This window comes from Amblyomma americanum, chromosome 6 (assembly GCF_052857255.1).
Source record: "Amblyomma americanum isolate KBUSLIRL-KWMA chromosome 6, ASM5285725v1, whole genome shotgun sequence".
Classification (NCBI taxonomy): Eukaryota; Metazoa; Arthropoda; class Arachnida; order Ixodida; family Ixodidae; genus Amblyomma; species Amblyomma americanum.
The window spans coordinates 23,292,332-23,306,357 of NC_135502.1; the positions used below are offsets into that span (position 1 = coordinate 23,292,332).

At 47.3% G+C, this 14,026-nt stretch overlaps 1 protein-coding gene across 1 annotated transcript; it reads left to right on the forward strand.

Moving 5' to 3' along the window:
• Nucleotides 1–1,376: 1,376 nt before the first annotated feature.
• Nucleotides 1,377–12,412, forward strand: LOC144094494 (uncharacterized). The gene is made up of 6 exons (XM_077628420.1): nucleotides 1,377–1,716; nucleotides 2,863–3,090; nucleotides 3,754–3,836; nucleotides 5,940–6,220; nucleotides 7,759–8,034; nucleotides 12,067–12,412. Exons 1-6 carry the CDS (start codon nucleotides 1,377–1,379, stop codon nucleotides 12,410–12,412), a joined length of 1,554 nt encoding a protein of 517 aa, XP_077484546.1.
• Nucleotides 12,413–14,026: the final 1,614 nt, after the last annotated feature.

Sequence of the window (14,026 nt, forward strand, 5' to 3'; positions counted from 1 at the left end):
GGCAAAGGCCTCCCCACTGATCTGCAATTGGCCCCTTCCTTCCTAATCTATTCCTCCAACCCCTCTGCCACGCCCTCCGCTTTGAAATGCGTTCGTTGCCCAAATGGACCACTGACGATCTGTTCTATGCACAACATGATGTGGTATGATGCGAAACAAATTAAGTTACGGCAAAACTAAAGAAGTTAAAACGAGTGAATCGATGTAAAAAAAAGGCCTACAATTGCAATCTGACCCTGAACCACGCAGCGCTGGCAGGCCTTGTGTTGCACACAGGAAGAAAAACAAGTTATGTGCGGTGTTGCACAGGAGAAGGAAAAATAAACCGCTTTATTTATGAGGTGTCAGAGAGAATGGGGGTCCCCTCGCAGAATGCTTTGTAGTTTACGTGTTGTAATTTGGGTGTAGAAAGCAATGTGTAAGCAATGGGTCTTCCCTAATGACGTCTCTTTCCTCAACATGCAGCCTCGATCGTTTTAAGATAGGCAATAGGCATTTTATGGAAACCGGTTAGTTTTCTAGCCCGCCAGAAACAGCTTCTTCGCCTCATGAAAAATAATCACGAGACACGTGCCACGAGCCGCGGTAGAAGAAGAAGAAGATTTCAGGAACGGGTCCGGCTTCGCACCGCTTCCGACGGCTCCGCTTTCTCGATTCCAAGAAAAAACCGGAAATGTAAGGTTGATCATCTGTGCCTATTCTGCGACATTGGCAGCGTGCCGCCACGACAAATGGTCTTAAACTATCCGCAAAGTGCCCTCTTAATAGGAAAAAAAGCAGACGTCCTAAGTGCGCTTCCGAACAGGGCATACGGTTGTTTGGCATGCTTTGTGACCCTATACTCAAGCCTTGTAGGCGTTGAAGGCAAGCTACTCTCACTCTGCTCATGCTAGAAACGTCAGGACTGCCACAGTGAACTCGAGAACTCTGTTATGTACAGAATGATACATATTGGCGAACGTGTTGGTTCATACCTCAGGTAAAAAGAACACCGATGTAAACTGAAGAGAGTGAAGCAGGGAGATTACAGGACGAACACCAGGGCTCACGAAAGCTTCATTCGGCGTATACATGACAGCATCCTCAATATGTAACACCATTCCGTCAACGAAGCTTTGCTGAAAGCTAGCGCTGCCTTTGCAATCTTTCTGCCTTCGTCTAATTATGGGCATTTCAGAACAAGGGGAATCTCTTCAACCTACGTGATGTTGCCGGGACGAAAGCCCCCAGTTCATATAAACCTGAAGCGCGTTCAATTTAACCATTCAAAAACAAGTTTACTTCAGAAGGCCCAAGCGTTCCGCCTCATGCACGCGCAGTGGGCCGAAGGCGTTTACAGCACCCACCGCGCCCTTTTATGACCACCCAGGCCAACCATGTCGCCGCGCGTGCGGCGCGAGTCGGCCGACATGTCCAGCGACCATCGCGGCCAGAAGGCAATCGAGGCGCTGCGCAACTGGCAGCCGTCGGTGCGAGGAGGCACGCCGGCCTCGGGCGAGACTGGCACCGAGCTGGCGACGGGCGGACACCACGTGACCTGCGTGTTGGTCGCTTGCCTGGGCTCGTGCGCCGCCGGCACCACACTGGGCTACGCGTCCACGGCCATGCCTTCCATCGAGCGCGAGCCCTGGTACAGCATCCAGGGCAGACCCAGCGAGAGCCGCTGGTTGATCGACCTCGTCCTGCTCGTGGCAGCGCCCGGTGCACTCGGAGCTGGTCAGTGGCAGTTCGCAGGTCTCGAAATAGTGCTTAAACTTATCACAAATCAAAACACGCCAACGTAAAAAATATCTTGTCGCCCTCTTGTAGCCATGCCTGCGGTGTGTTCTTCTTTGCATAGTGAAAGCACAGTGGGACTTCAACGACGGTTAGAACAAAGGACTAACACAAGTGCTGGCCTTGGGCCTGAGATGTGTTTTTACTATACCTTACACGAACCCGAACAGTCTAACGCCTTAGCTGTGTTGTTCATCCATGCGGCCCCAACGTGTCCAACTCCATGGTTTCAGTAACTCTCAGCGGTTGCAGTGCACCAAAAGATAAGACGCTCAGCCCGGCGCACTGGGTGTAAGCAATACATATGGAACACGGCGGTTATAAATCACTGCCGGAAAGAATTGCTACTGTTGTGTGGGAGCTGTGTACGATACGCGTAGGTGTTGTGTGTACGTGCTATTTATATTTCCGACTGAAAGCTCACTGATTTTGGCTTCACCTCCGAGCCCTTGTTAATTGTTTTTCACTGACAGCCGCATATGGAACTTTTTCGTCCGCACAGTACACCGCAAACAGAAACTTCCGTGTTTCCCTGACATCTAATGAGATCACTTTGCAAGTGATGTTGAAAGTGGGCACTTCCGAAAATATGCCTTGTCTAATCGCTTGACCAGCGTACGCCTCTCATAGGGTAGGCACTTAAGGTATACTCCTTGGATAGAACTCAAAGGTAAGAATACAGCTATCACCACCACGTCTCCCTGAGGAAGAGCGGAATGTCCTCGTGTTTTTTTTTTACTTTTTTTTCAATGAATTCATCCTCGGCATCTGCGTCCACAAGCATTCTGTCGCGAACTGCAGTGAGCCCTTGAACGCTGATTTAACAGTCTCAGTGTAATACCGTCCCACCAATGGTCCACTGAAACTCCCAGTGCGTCGGCCTTTGACATGACACCTCCTCTGCTGCTATGATAGACACGATTCGACAGTTTCGCTTATATACAGCTAATGCAACCAGAAAGACCACATGATCGGAAATGGTTTGTAAGTTGCCGTAGCGCTTGATATCTGGCTTTGTCAATATATCGAAAAGGACACCTTGGGCCCCTTGCCCGACAGTAAACTCCAGACGGCGACGGCTCCCAGGCTTCCTGTTGGACATTGTGGGCAACCGGCTGACACTGCTGCTGTCCACATTCGGACTGCTGGGCAGTTGGATCAGCCTGGTCTTCTCGTCCAACACGACGGCTCTGTTCGTGGCACGCTTCATGGCCGGCATCTTCCTGGGGGCCATCTCCAGCTGCGCGGGCGCCCACGTCGCCGAGATCTGCCCCAGCGATCGCCGCGCCTTCTTCCTGGGCATCGTCGAGGTCGGTCGGGCAGTGCTAAAAGTCGGGTATTTCACTAACGCTGCTCCAGTTTCAGCATGACTATAAATACACCGTCCCTTGAGGTGTAGTTTGCAACTTGTACCTTAGGGATACCCGGTAATGGTCTTGTTATTCCATTGAAATCTTAACCGAACTGCATACACAGCACAATATTATATGTGCGGTTATAGAAAAAGAAAGGCAACCATCTGCATGTTTTTTTTCGAAACGAAAACGATTTATTCCTCAGCGTGTCATCCTGAGAGGAAGACGCAGTGATTAACAATGGCAGGACAAAGATGCACAGCGGTTGTTAAATACACGCCAGAAGTGGCATATGTTTCGAATTCTGCGTCCATCATGCCTCTGTGCCCAGCCTGCCCGCAATATCTGCAATGGTTGAGAGGAAAAAGAAAGCCTCAGGAGGCAAAAGAGCTCCGCCGTCAACAATGAGTTTTGCAAAAACCGTTCAAAGGAATGATTTTGCAAGTCGTGCACATGAGACGCAGGTCCCAAAGCTTTTCGACCATTACTTCGGTTCCTAATTAGCCAAAGTTTGTGCGCTAGGCACCAACGATACTTAGTTCTAGAGCTTCCACATGGCCACTTAGTCATTGTCTGTGAGGCTCCTCTGTGTGCCCTCCGAATTCTTGGCAACCTGCTCTAGGTCAACCCACTACCACCCAGCTGGCAGGTGGGCCACCTAGGTCACGTGAACTTCTGGCATCATCACACCCTGCCCATCGGATTGTGAGCAAATCGCCCAGCATGGCAAGCGGCAGTACAGTTGATGATTTGTCGCGGCAGTTTGCTCGGGAAGAGCAACCTGTATCTCACAATCCCCACCGGTGGCAGCACCTGCCATCGCGGGGCAATGGCGCATCGGTTAACCGCTGCACCACTGCGCCAGAAGTAGTATGAGGACTCTCAGTGTTCTATGAATGTGAACTAGAGAATAACCAATTGCGCATATATGGACATTAACCCATTAATTTATATTGAGTCATACCCTTAAGGCGAACCTTAATCCCAATTTCGCCGATCTTTGTCTGACGCCTGCTTGCCCTCGAAAACTTAATCCGTAACCGAAGTGCAAACCGAAGCCCTAGAGCACCTAATTCGCATTTGGGCTAACCACGTTAATTCGGTCGTCATTTTTTTGCAAGAAAAATAGTGATGCAACGATGTGTCACAAGGGAGGTAAACAAAGCAAGAGAGCTTTCAAGGTTTCTTTAAGACGATTTCGACTATTCTTATTGAAGAGATTTTCTAACAGCGACAGGTGTCAACCACCCTTTCCTGGTTCTCGCATCGACAGGTTTCGGCTAATAATAGTATTAGCCGAAACAGTCGGTGTAACTGGTGGGTATGTGGTTTCCATGGGAATCACCTGGAGGGTGTTTATCATGAAGGAGGGGAGTATCGAGAGAGCGAACCAATCGCCACCTGCAATGTGCAACCGGAGAGGGGTTGCCACGGGAACAACTAGGAAGGTGATTACCGTGGAACGAGGAGGGACAGACGAGAGGGTAAGAAGGCGCAATTGGGTGGAGGTAGCCACGGGCACCATTTGGAGCACAGTTACCTTGGAATGAGGAGGAGGATTACCGTCGAAGGAGGAGGGTATGGCGAGTGCAAGGGATGAGCAAATTGAAGCGCCTGAAGCAGAAAACTTCTGAAGAGTGATTACCGAGAAAAGAGGAAGGAGAGTGCGGAGAGAGCGGAGAAATGTAGCTCGGTCCAACGGCGACAGCTGCTGCGAAACGCGCCGTCCAATGGGAGGGTCAGCGGCGGTGGCGCCGGGTACCTAGAGCGGCGGACTGAAGAGGAGCACTAGTCGAAGAATGAGTACGTGCAGGAACCTAAAAATAGCGCTCTCTAACCATACATTATGAAGTCGCTATCACATTCTCTACCTTAAAATACCGTGAAATATAAATACCTCAACAGCTGTCAGCGGCCCTCGCGTCACACAGTGATAGTCTAACAATTAGCTTTCTTTTTTCTTTGGCATTCGAGTCCATGCGCGTAGCGAAGGAGCGCAGTACTTGTATGGCTGGTTGTTCCTTTTCATTTTTTTGCTCTTCCTGAATCTTTGTCGCTCTCAATAATATGAATGCGAAGGCTGTGGAATAAAATCTTAGATGTTTAGCGCCCGTGCGTCGTCCAATCTGCGGCCTTGTTGGCGTACTTTTGTGTAAGCTGCTGTCATAAACAATGTAAAGTCAGAGTAAAGTTACAATGGTCCTTTTCCTTGCCCAAGGTGTGCGCCATCAGAGCCGGTTTGTTGGCTTTACGGCTCCTTGCACCTGAGGTGCCCCTCCGGTAACTGCGTAATGACGACTTCAAATGGCGGAAAGTGAAGAGAAAATGAAGTGGAGTTTATAGGCAGGATATTTAGGAAATGTTCACCATATTAAACAGAGTGGCAAATAAGATGGAACTGGCTGACAAGGAAATGTTCCTTGCTCGGCGTAGCCGAAGATGCAGAGCATCTAAACTTAAGTCATGTACAGGCCCAATAGCAACTTCGCCTTCGCCAACACGTCCTAGGCACTCGTACAGCCTTTGTCAAAAAAGCACAGCCCACCGGGTTTTCTTCCGGGCATCATCGAGTGCAGCTCGCTGCGCATCGTCAGGTTTCGAAATGTTCGGAAAGGGAGGTGAATTTCGGTCCTCACTCCTCCTGAGTGTCAAGAGCTTTTATAGATGAATTGGAAATAAATCACATAGGCTGCATGTTTACACAAAGGCTGTACCTTAGTAACAACTCAGCAACGTTTACCTGCGTACATCTGAAGTGGCAGCCGATTAGTCGCTCCCTTTTGATTTCATCCTCCGGTCTCATGCCAGGTGGCTAGAAGCTCGGGCATGATGCTGGCTTTCGTGCTGGGCCACTACGTGCCGTGGGAGATGCAAGCTGGCCTGTGCATGCTGCCGCCCGTGGCGCTCATGTGCCTGCAGAGATACGTGCTCGACAGCCCGCAATGGCTCATGCGGCGTGGCAAGCGCTCCGAGGCACTGGTGGTCCTGTCTCGCCTGTACGGCGTCGACGTCCCGATCGAGTTCAGGCTGCGATCTGCCGAGGACGTCGCCAAGTCTAAGGCCAAAATGACGCGCGTCAAGTGCGCAAGGTAAATATCTCAGCGTTTCCTTCCCTCTCTTTCTTTCCCGTGATGTATACTGCTTAATCCTTACCAGCTTTTCGCTCGATGCAAAGAAACCGCCTGTAGAAAACATTCGAAGTTATGCTGCATTAAAGATATTGGCACAGCGGCAAAGCGAGGTTTCCATCTTAAGAAAAGTGTAAAAACATGTCGAAAGCTTTATGTTTAGTCTTAAATTGCCTTTAACTGTAGTGTAAAAAAGATACTTTTTATGTCTGTACGCTGGCAGCGGAAACGCCTGAGACTTGCGTTCTGATTGAAGGGGCGCGGACACAGTATTTCGAAGGCAAACAAACAATATTATTTGTATATGGGTGTCAGGATATGCTTTCTAGCAAATTTTAGTCGCAGGCGTTGAGCGAAACATACTTTAATATGATTTTGAATGTTGTCCGAGGAGGCACTCGGCATCCAGTGACATCAAGGTGCACTTGTTTCAATTATTGGGACGCCAGCAAACAAAGCGGTTTGCCACATGAACAACTAGTGCTTGTAGGCGACGCCGACGTCGTCAAGAATGTGGTAGTTAAGGTTGGCCGTTCGACCGTGGTATCAAAGGAGCGCACTTCAGCGCTGACGCCGACCGAGACCGAACCTGATCGTACAAAATTGTTCGCAATGATTAGCACGGCACACTGGTGCTTTGAGCCCATTTTCATCATTATTTCAAAGCCTGCTTGGGGAAACAGGGACGTGTTAGTGAGACAGAGACCTTAAGCGCAATCTACCAACTGAGGTTTTCTTTCGGAAGGTTGGAACTAAGAAAACAAATACATGTGACTAAGGTCCGACGATAAACGAAGAAAAAAACACACTAAACCACAGACACACGCAGCGATGATAGCAAGAACCGCACAAACTAACCGATCAAAAATTTCGTTCCCTCCGCCCCCAACAGACGGCCACGTTTAGGCGATACTCATGGTAGTCGTGTATCAGCGCGCGAAATATCTACTGCAGGAAATATCTGATACACTACTAACATGAGTGTCGCCTAAGCGTGGCCGTCTGTTGGGGGGCGGAGGGGAATGAAATCTTCGATCGGTTAGTTTGTACGGTTCTTGCTTTCATCTCTGTATGTGCCTGCGGTTTAATGTGTTTTTTTTTTTTTCGTTTATCATCGGACCTTAGTAACGTGTACGTTTTTTTTCGTTCCAACCTTCCGGAGTAAATTCTCAGTTGGTAGATTGCGCTTAACATCTCTTTTGTCTCTTTAACACGTCCCTCTTTGCGCAAGCAGCGCAGCCTTTGAAATTGTGGTATTCCAACGAGCCCAACCCGAAGCACTTCTTTTCATAATTACTTGTGTACGCCTGCCTCATGCAGCGCGAAAAAAAGACACCCGGAAGCTTTGTGTCTGCATCCTTTTGCGATATCGTTTTCTGTATCTGACGTTCCTTACGAATTCCACGTTTCCCGCAGACACACCTTATATGCAATATCATGAGCACATTACCATCTCTGCGGCCATCAGAGTTTGAAGCTGTCGGCGTCGTTCATCGCAGGTGCATAGCGCGAGCTATGCTGCTGCAGTTGCTTCCCGAGCTTTCCTGCGCGCGGCTCCTGCTGCTTCGCGGGGACCAGGTGATGCGTTCGCTGATAGCCGACACCGAGCCGTGGGACGCCGTAAGCGTCCTGATGATGGCCGGCCACGTCGCCCTGTCTGGGATGTTCGTCATCCTGACAAGGGTGGCCGGACGACGCCACCTGATGGTCCTGTCCGCAGTCATTACAGCCACCTGCATGCTCGCCCTCAGCCCAGTGGAACATCTCGTATTCAGGTACTTATTGCAAGTTACACAGTGAATATAACTTCGCTTAGGGACAGTCGACGCATAATGTTTTTCGGAAACAAGTGAGCGCAAAGATAAATCGTAGAAAAAGAGTGTTCCTGTTGGTCCCCTTCTCTAGTATGGTAATGTATGGCATGGTATGGTATGGAATGGTACGGTATGGTATGGTATGGTATGGTATGGTATGGTATGGTATGGTATGGTATTGCACGGTATGCTACGGTATGGTATGGTATGATTTGATATACGGAGTTTAATGTCTTAAAGCTGTATTTTTGCTTAATTTTTAATACTGCTGGTACAGGCCAAGGCAGGAGTTGTATTTTTGTGAACACACATATTTTCTAAACTATATGCAGGTGAAATACAACAAAGATAGACAAATATATAACTCTTCAACATTGGCAATTCTTGCACATAACTGACAGCACATGTTATGATAAAATGTTGGGAGAAACAGATGTAGACATATAAACGAATGTTTGGGAAGTGCGCAAATAATAGCTTCTTTTGAATACTGAAATGAAAATGCGCATTGACAAAATAATAAAGTACAAACAATTTTATCGAAGGCCAGGTCCCACTGACAAATTTTAAAGGAAAAGAAACCGAGAAGCAACGCACTCAGAATACCAGACGATGACTTAAATCAATGCTGGTATGCAAAAAAAAAATTTATGCCCTCATGGCATATTCCCCGCAATGCAGCGTCCAATCTCTTAGCCTCAGAATTTATCACGACATCGTAGGGTAGTTTGTTCCGTTTATCTGTTGTCCTCACGATAAAAGAATAGCGAAAAGAATCTGTCCTGTAGGTCAATGGTTTGATATGTTTGGTGTGTTCTGTCCTTGACTAAGTAGGACTGTCTGCTATAATGTATCGTCCGAGGCTTACTTTGTAATAGCCACGCAAAATATGGTAGAAGAAAACAATTCTATTGTGTTCTATTTTCTTAACAGTCGTTAGTCCAGCCTTTTTTCCCAAGTTCTGAAACTGACTGGATTCCAGACTAAGCATTATAAAGAAACCTAAGGACTTTGTTCTGCGCAAGTTCACATTTCAAAATATTATCTTCAGTGTATAGCTGACAAACAGGGCTTGCGCAAGTAAGTAATGGTAGGACTATCATTTTATACGTTGTCAACTTCACATCTGGCGTGGAGTCGGAAAGCTTCTTCACCAGCGTCAAAAGCTTTCAATCGCCGTGTCATAAACTTGGTCTGCATGCGATGACCAATTTAGATCATGTCTGAGACACAAGCCCCAGTACCTAAACTCTCCCGCATCTTTCAGAATGTCATCGTTAATTTTATGCGTAAAAACAAGGGGCCATTTTTTAAGCGTGCTGTGCATACAAACCGTCTTTTCTGTATTCATGTCAATTTGCCACCGTTCGCACCAGGCACTAATTATGTCCTGGTGGTCACTCAGTGTGTTCCGATCATCACAAGATTGTATATTACAATAAATAGTAGTATCGTCTACGTAATGTTTAATTGTTCTATCTGGCCAAGAGCCGACGCTTATATCGCTGACATACAAAGAAAAAGCAAATGACCTATCAGAGACCCTTGTGGGACACCTAATCGTAGTTTTATTTGAGCTGGAACGTTATCAAGAGAAACAAACTTCTGCCTATGCGTTAGGTATGCCTCAATCCATTTTATTACCATATTATTCTTCAATAAAATGTTGAGTTTCAACAGTAGCTTTTGGTGGGATATTCTGTCAAACGCTGTCTCAAAATCGATAAAGATATCTATTTGTCCTCTTTCGTCAATACATTTGGCAGTCTCATGTACAACTTCACTTAATATGGTAATAGTGGAATATCTGCATAGGGAACGATGGTGCTGGCTTCCCAGAATCTCTTTAGCTACAGCAAATTCCATAATGCGTTTAGTTGAGATGTGTTCAAATTTTTTGCAGTAAGTACTCATCACAGATATTGGTCTGTAGTTTGCAACATCATGTTTCCGCCCTTCCTTATGTATTGGAATTACTTCTGCATATTTCCAGTCGCCAGGAATGTCACAATATAGAAGGGACGTATCGAATTTATCTACAAGATAGTAAAAATACCGTTCTGTGTACCCTTTAAGGAAGGTATCAGAAACTTCGTCTGGTCCTACAGATTTTTTCGCGTCGAGATTAAGAAGCAGGTTAAGAACTCCGTCCTTTTGTTCGCTAAAGACTGTATATTGGGTGATTGATCTAGTTGTGGTGTTGTACTATTGTCCCAGGTAAATAAGGACTCGAAATAGTCGCTAAAAAGGCATGCCATTCCAGTGGTATCACTAACTCTGCTAGTAGCGGTTTTCAAGATCGGAATGGGGGATTTCTGCATTGACAGTTATCGCCAAAATTTTCCCGGGGATGTTTATATAGATATTGTCAAAGATTCACTCGTAAACTGCAGGGTCGCTCTCGAAATCTCTCTACTGAATGCATCGGAAAGGTTTTTAATCCTTTCGTTTGTTGCATTTGAGGTTGGATTTGTGCGTTTTGTTTTCAGGCGTTTCAGCAGGCGATTCATGTGAATGTTACTACACGATATTCCCGGGTTTCTCTTTCTAGCTTTCTTGATGCGTATGGGAATGAAGCGTTTTATGCCCTCGTGAATTAATTTTTTAAGCCATTCCCGAGCTTCATTTGCAGACGTAGACTTAAGAGTTACAAAATTGCTGACACCGTCGAAGCCTTGCTCTAGGCAACCCAGTATCCCTACATCATACACCCTACAAAAATCAGGGACTAACGCGGAATGTGGTTTTTTAGTATTTTTGGACAGCCGGACGACTACAGACTTGTGGTCTGAAAGAGCACTCAGGACTTTACAGCATGAATTATATTGTGTTGCCGACTGGCTCAAAAAGACTGCCTCAAGTATGCATTTTCTGGACTCATATATTCGCGTAGGCGTGTTGACAACCTGGACCATATTTAAAGGAAATACGAGGTCTATACAGACGCGGGATGTTGCCGCTTCAACCGTACCTTCTTTCTAATTTATCCAGTACCAGTTTCTTTAACGTCCTTTTGTACTGCTCGCTGATCGCGCTTATTATCAACAAGCGTGCTCATGTGCTCATGAATTAAAAGACTAGCGCATATAACAAAGACACAGACATAGAAGTAGACAGGACGAGCGAGTGTTTGCAGAATTTGTTCTAGCTTTTCATCAAAGCTAAGATCGTCAAGCTTCTCATCCTAAGGACAAAGAGACGCCTTATTTGAGAGCTGTGGTTTAATTCCTTCTACATAGGGATACCTAACGTCCTTTTAAATCGCACGGCACTCACGCGTTTTTGAATTGCACCTACATCTAAATGCGCCCCCTGCGGCCAGGATTCGAACCCACATCCCAGGCCTCGGCATCCGAACGCCACAGCAAATAAGCCACCCCGGCGTCTCCTTAACTAATACCATACTGTTCGAATGTGATTTCTTCAATGCGGCAAGTTAGAGTAAAGTAGCAGAAAAGCCATGCGCGCGAATTCCCCGTGGCCGCAAAGCCTCACTGGCGCATTGAGCCGCACGAGCCGTCCTCCCAGTGGCCTCGGTTCCTGCCTCCACTCAAGCAGTGTCCCGTGGCTGCTTAAGCGTTCGGTTAGTTTACATCCAAACAAACATAATGTGAAACTATTAGGTATGCGCCACAGCAATGCGATTGCACGCATGCTTTATGCGGCTGGATGTGGTCGACATGCCATTTTAATGAAATTCCGTCAAGTGTCCCTGTGCTCCTGACGGGGTGCAGAACGTTTTTTTGTGTGTGTGTGTTGGTGTTCCAGTTACGCTTACTGCATGAACAGGCTGGCCGCGACAACATTCGAGTTAGTACACAAAGGACGGAAAGAAATGAAACGAATTGCAGCAGAGCACCAGACCACTATCTCTCTTGATCATATGGCCCGAGAAAATCCTACACACCGTACGTACCACTTGGGTAAACTAAAAACGACAGCACTAGCACGTCACTTCACGCACTTTCTCTGCCGCCATCCCCGAATGGCCAGGGGCTGGACACCGGAGCCGCGGCCCAGAGTTACCGACTGGAACGCCGTTTACGCCGTTTGCCTACTGCTGGCAAGCCACAGCCTCGGGCTGAGCCACGCACCCACGGTGCTCGCGACGGAGCTGCTGCCGGCCCGCGTGCGCTGCGTCGGCGCAGCGAGCTCATGGGCGGGCCGCTGGCTGCTCGCCTTCCTGCTCGTGCACCAGGACGACTGGCTGAGAGCGCTGGCCTCGGACACTTACAACCTGGTTCCGGGCCTCCTCCTGGTACTCGGTGCAATCCCGGTAGCGTGCACCGCTCCTGAGACGGAGGCACGCTCCCTTATGGCCATCGAGGCCGATCTATGACGGCGACATCCCGCATCTTTCCGAACGTTCCTTGTTTTGTTTTGTTTTCTTTTTTCATTTTGCAGATCTATGTCGTATCTACGTGCCATCTATCTACGTCCTATCAATGTCGTGCTCCGTTATTTCAAATGTGCGCTCTCAATTAGAACCTCTCACTCGCGCCTTATTCGCATCAAACCTAGTGTAAAACAACGGGTGCTAAAGACTGGTGTGGTGTGACGTCACAGCCGTCATGAGACCCTTACGAGATCACTCATTCAGCAACGAATTACACCTACGCTCGCTTGAACGACAGGCTGCGACTCGCGAGCAGCGCGGTCATGAAGCGATGTACTTCATGTGGTAGCCTAAGCAACGCGAGTTTTAACAGACTGCATCCAACAATCCGCATGTCGAACTTTCTTGTGACAGTTTCGTTTATTATTGTCTCGTAGTTTTTTGTGCCGTGACGTATAATATCCTTCTACAGAACACTTAAAAAGCCTTCTTCCATATCGTGCAACATTGCCGCGTTTATATGTGCGTACTTTCGTTCAGCTCCAATGGACTATTTTTTTGTGAACGCCCTGGCGAAGGTAGCATGGCTGCATATTTTGCCTCACCTTGCATCAGTAAATCGCATCAGCTGTACGTGTATTCATGCATAATTACACGTATATGACTCAAACTTCATTAAGAACTTAGATCCTTTCCTCTATTCTCACTCCAGAGCAAATAAAACCATCTGAATTTTGAATATTAAATTTTCTATTTTCACTGGTAATGTCGAGGCACACCGCGAATAATATGGACCTATTCTGACAAATTTTTCCTGAACGACAGTGCCATGAAAAGCGCGCGGTTTGGCGCCAATACAGTTTTAAAGAGCGTGATACCATTGCGAATAGCACGACGTCTATTTAGTTTATTTCCTTGTTTCGTTAAGTAAGGCTGACTGGAGCGGAACGGCCGCTTTAAAGCTACTTTTTTCGCTAAGGACAAAGAAAAGTTCTGGTGAATCTTAATGCGCCAGGAATATTAGCAGCAGTAGAAATGTATCCCTTAACGCAGCAATGCAGCATGCAAATAGTCAATGTTACGAAGCCAGTGCTTGCCAGTCTCACACAAGCCTCTGTGCAGTTACTACAGCTCCTGTCTATAACGGCTACCGAGTACTCCGCATTAGAAGTTTCTCCCGCACTGCAGCGTCACATGTAACATCTGTGAACATCGGTGCAGAGGTTTAAGTTTAAAAATCCTTCTCTACATGCTGTTTTTAGCATTTTTGCCGTCCACTTCGTCTGATGCGTTTTTTTTTTGTAATCTATTGTATTAAAGTGCTGCTAATAAAGCGGCAGCAAGAGTATAAGAGCGGCCATAAAAGCAAATGTTGCGCATGCTTTCTTCCTCACATGTGCAGACCGCTTACAGTTTAACGCCCAAAGCCTCAACACATATTAACAAATAAATCCAAAAATTCAGTATACTATGATTTTCAGAAAAGCCGCCGCGGTGGCCGAGTGGTTATGGTGCTCGGCTGCTGGCCCGAAAGACGCGCGTTCGATCCCGGCCGCGGCGGTCGAATTTCGATGGAGGCGAAATTCTAGAGGCCCGTGTACTGTGCGATGTCAGTGC